We start from the raw sequence: 2697 nt of genomic DNA, 5'->3' as shown, positions 1-2697 counted from the left end.
ATAAATATATAAATAAATAGAAAAATGGGTATATAAATATGTAAATAAATAGAAAAATGGGTATATAAATATATAAATAAATAGAAAAATGGGTATATAAATATATAAATAAATAGAAAAATGGGTATATAAATAAATATATAAACAAATACTAAAAGAAATCAAGTGAATAAATAAAACCTGAATAGACGTGGTGATACCTTGTTGAGGAGGGTGAGTTTGATGTCTTTGTGGGAACCTGAACCTCCGTAGTTTCCAGGGGGCCCCATGTTACCGGGTCGAGGGTGTACTGGGTGGCCGCCCCTAGTCCCAGGTCCTGACCTGGGAACAGGATTTCCTCCTCTGGGGGGGACCCCAGTCTGGTCCATTTTCCTGCGCTCGTCCCTGAATGGTTCATCTTTCTTTGATGGTCTTTCTGTGAGCAAAAACAGGCATGATTTCAGCTGCTAGAAAACCTGAAAAACAGCTAAAGGTGAGTATATAGAGACCTGTGGCAGATTAAAACAGCTAAAGGTGAGTATATAGAGACCTGTGGCAGATTAAAACAGCTAAAGGTGAGTATATAGAGACCTGTGGCAGAGTAAAACAGCTAAAGATGAGTATAGAGACCTGTGGCAGATTAAAACAGCTAAAGATGAGTATATAGAGACCTGTGGCAGATTAAAACAGCTAAAGATGAGTATATAGAGACCTGTGGCAGATTAAAACAGCTAAAGGTTAGTATATAGAGACCTGTGGCAGATGCTAGTTAATTATTGAACACTAATTGATTTATTTTGTACGTTCTTGACAGAGGCATTTTTGGATATATATTTGAAATACAGAAATGCATCACTAACCCCTGATCTTGTCCCGTCCCTGTGGGGACCGCTCCCGTGCAGACCCTCGCTCTCTGCGCGGCTGATTTGGTGTGGGTGAGCGGGAGCTGGCTGATGAAACCGGGCTGGCCAGGTCGGCGTACATGTCGTCTGAGTCGGCGCTGCGCACCGAGCTGCTGCTGGACGAGGCCGACGACACAGACGACACACTGCTCACGCTCAGAGACCTGAAACAGGACAGGGTTAGGGCTTCACACACAAACCAAACATTCACACACACACACACACAGTCGGTCTCTCACCTGGATTTCCTGGAGGATTTCCCAACAGAGGCGGAACAAGAAAGAACAGAATCCACAGGTATTAGTGAATAGAAATGTAATATGTCAAAAATCATCAATAAAGCTGTTTTTTGCATAAACTGGCACAACCTGTCGACAAATTATTATACAGACACACAACAAGCAGTAACAGAGAGCTCATAACCTTTGACCTTGATCCTACAGGTAGAGTGATGAAATAATGACATCACATGTTGTGTAGTGGTGGTACTCGTGTTAAGTTTTATTAACTCTTGAGTGGATCAGAAGGTATGGGCAGGATGAGAGAAAGTTGCAGAAACTAAACCGTGTATCAGTTCAAGCTGAATGCAGGAAGAATTTACTTATATGTTCATACATTTATTAAACTAACTCAACTTTACTGTTATTCTTTCAGAAAAATAAAAGATGAATGTTGTGTTATGTTCAAACATGTCTAAACTCCTCACAATGTGTAAAACAAAAAAACACAACACAGCTGCTCTACCAAGCTAACCTTTAACTCAGATTTTACACAAACATTGTTCTGATGAGTGTGGTACAGTACCTGGATTTTCTGGATCCGGAGCGTGAAAGGGAGTTAGAAGAGGATCTGGATCTGGAGCTAGAACCGGTATAACTGCTGCCACTTCCACTCACACTCCCACTCACAGTTCTCCTGGAGACCAAATATTTTTTAAAAAATCAGTTAGACGGGCACAGAGCTCATTTTGTCCCACAGTGACAGTAACTGTTACTGATGTTTTATTTAGTGTTTGAAACAAAATAAAAAATACACAAAATACATAAAGTGGAGGAAATCCTGCTCATTTCACAAAGATCAGATGATCCAAAAACAGAACATTGTAGAAGCATTGTACAGATGATGTAATACACAAAGAACGGTTTCTGTTACCCATCCTTTCTGCTGACACTGAGGCAGGAACAGAAAAAGCAGGTCTGATCCAGCGAACTATCCACAGTCTGGTTCAAAGTCTGGTTCAAAGTCTGGTTCAATGAACTATCCACAGTCTGGTTCAAAGTCTGGTCCAATGAACTATCCACAGTCTGGTTCAAAGTCTGGTCCAATGAACTATCCACAGTCTGGTTCAAAGTCTGGTCCAATGAACTATCCAAAGTCTGGTCCAATGATCTATCCAAAGTCTGGTTCAAAGTCTGGTCCAATGATCTATCCAAAGTCTGGTTCAAAGTCTGGTCCAATGATCTATCCACAGTCTGGTTCAAAGTCTGGTCCAATGAACTATCCAAAGTCTGGTCCAATGATCTATCCAAAGTCTGGTTCAAAGTCTGGTCCAATGATCTATCCAAAGTCTGGTCCAATGAACTATCCAAAGTCTGGTTCAAAGTCTGGTCCAATGAACTATCCAAAGTCTGGTCCAATGATCTATCCAAAGTCTGGTTCGAAGTCTGGTTCAATGATCTATCTAAAGTCTGGTTCAAAGTCTGGTCCAATGAACGATCCAAAGTCTGGTCCAATGAACGATCCAAAGTCTGGTCCAATGAACGATCCAAAGTCTGGTCCAATGAACGATCCAAAGTCTGGTCCAATGAACGATCCA

The 2697-nt window shown here is 41.2% G+C and overlaps 1 protein-coding gene across 1 annotated transcript in view; it reads right to left on the bottom strand.

Annotated features, from left to right (window-relative positions):
* Positions 1–200: 200 nt before the first annotated feature.
* The window catches only part of zc3h18 (zinc finger CCCH-type containing 18), a gene marked incomplete at its 3' end in the record, with an annotated part of 35084 nt that continues 32587 nt past the window's right edge, over positions 201–2697 (bottom strand). The window contains 4 exon segments of the mRNA XM_014030156.1: positions 201–415; positions 840–1045; positions 1121–1129; positions 1686–1796. Coding sequence (XP_013885610.1) covers positions 201–415; positions 840–1045; positions 1121–1129; positions 1686–1796 — 541 coding nt within the window.

This window comes from Austrofundulus limnaeus, unplaced genomic scaffold, assembly GCF_001266775.1.
Source record: "Austrofundulus limnaeus strain Quisiro unplaced genomic scaffold, Austrofundulus_limnaeus-1.0 Scaffold1009, whole genome shotgun sequence".
NCBI classification, from domain to species: Eukaryota; Metazoa; Chordata; class Actinopteri; order Cyprinodontiformes; family Rivulidae; genus Austrofundulus; species Austrofundulus limnaeus.
This window is presented reverse-complemented; position numbering and strand designations above follow the sequence as displayed.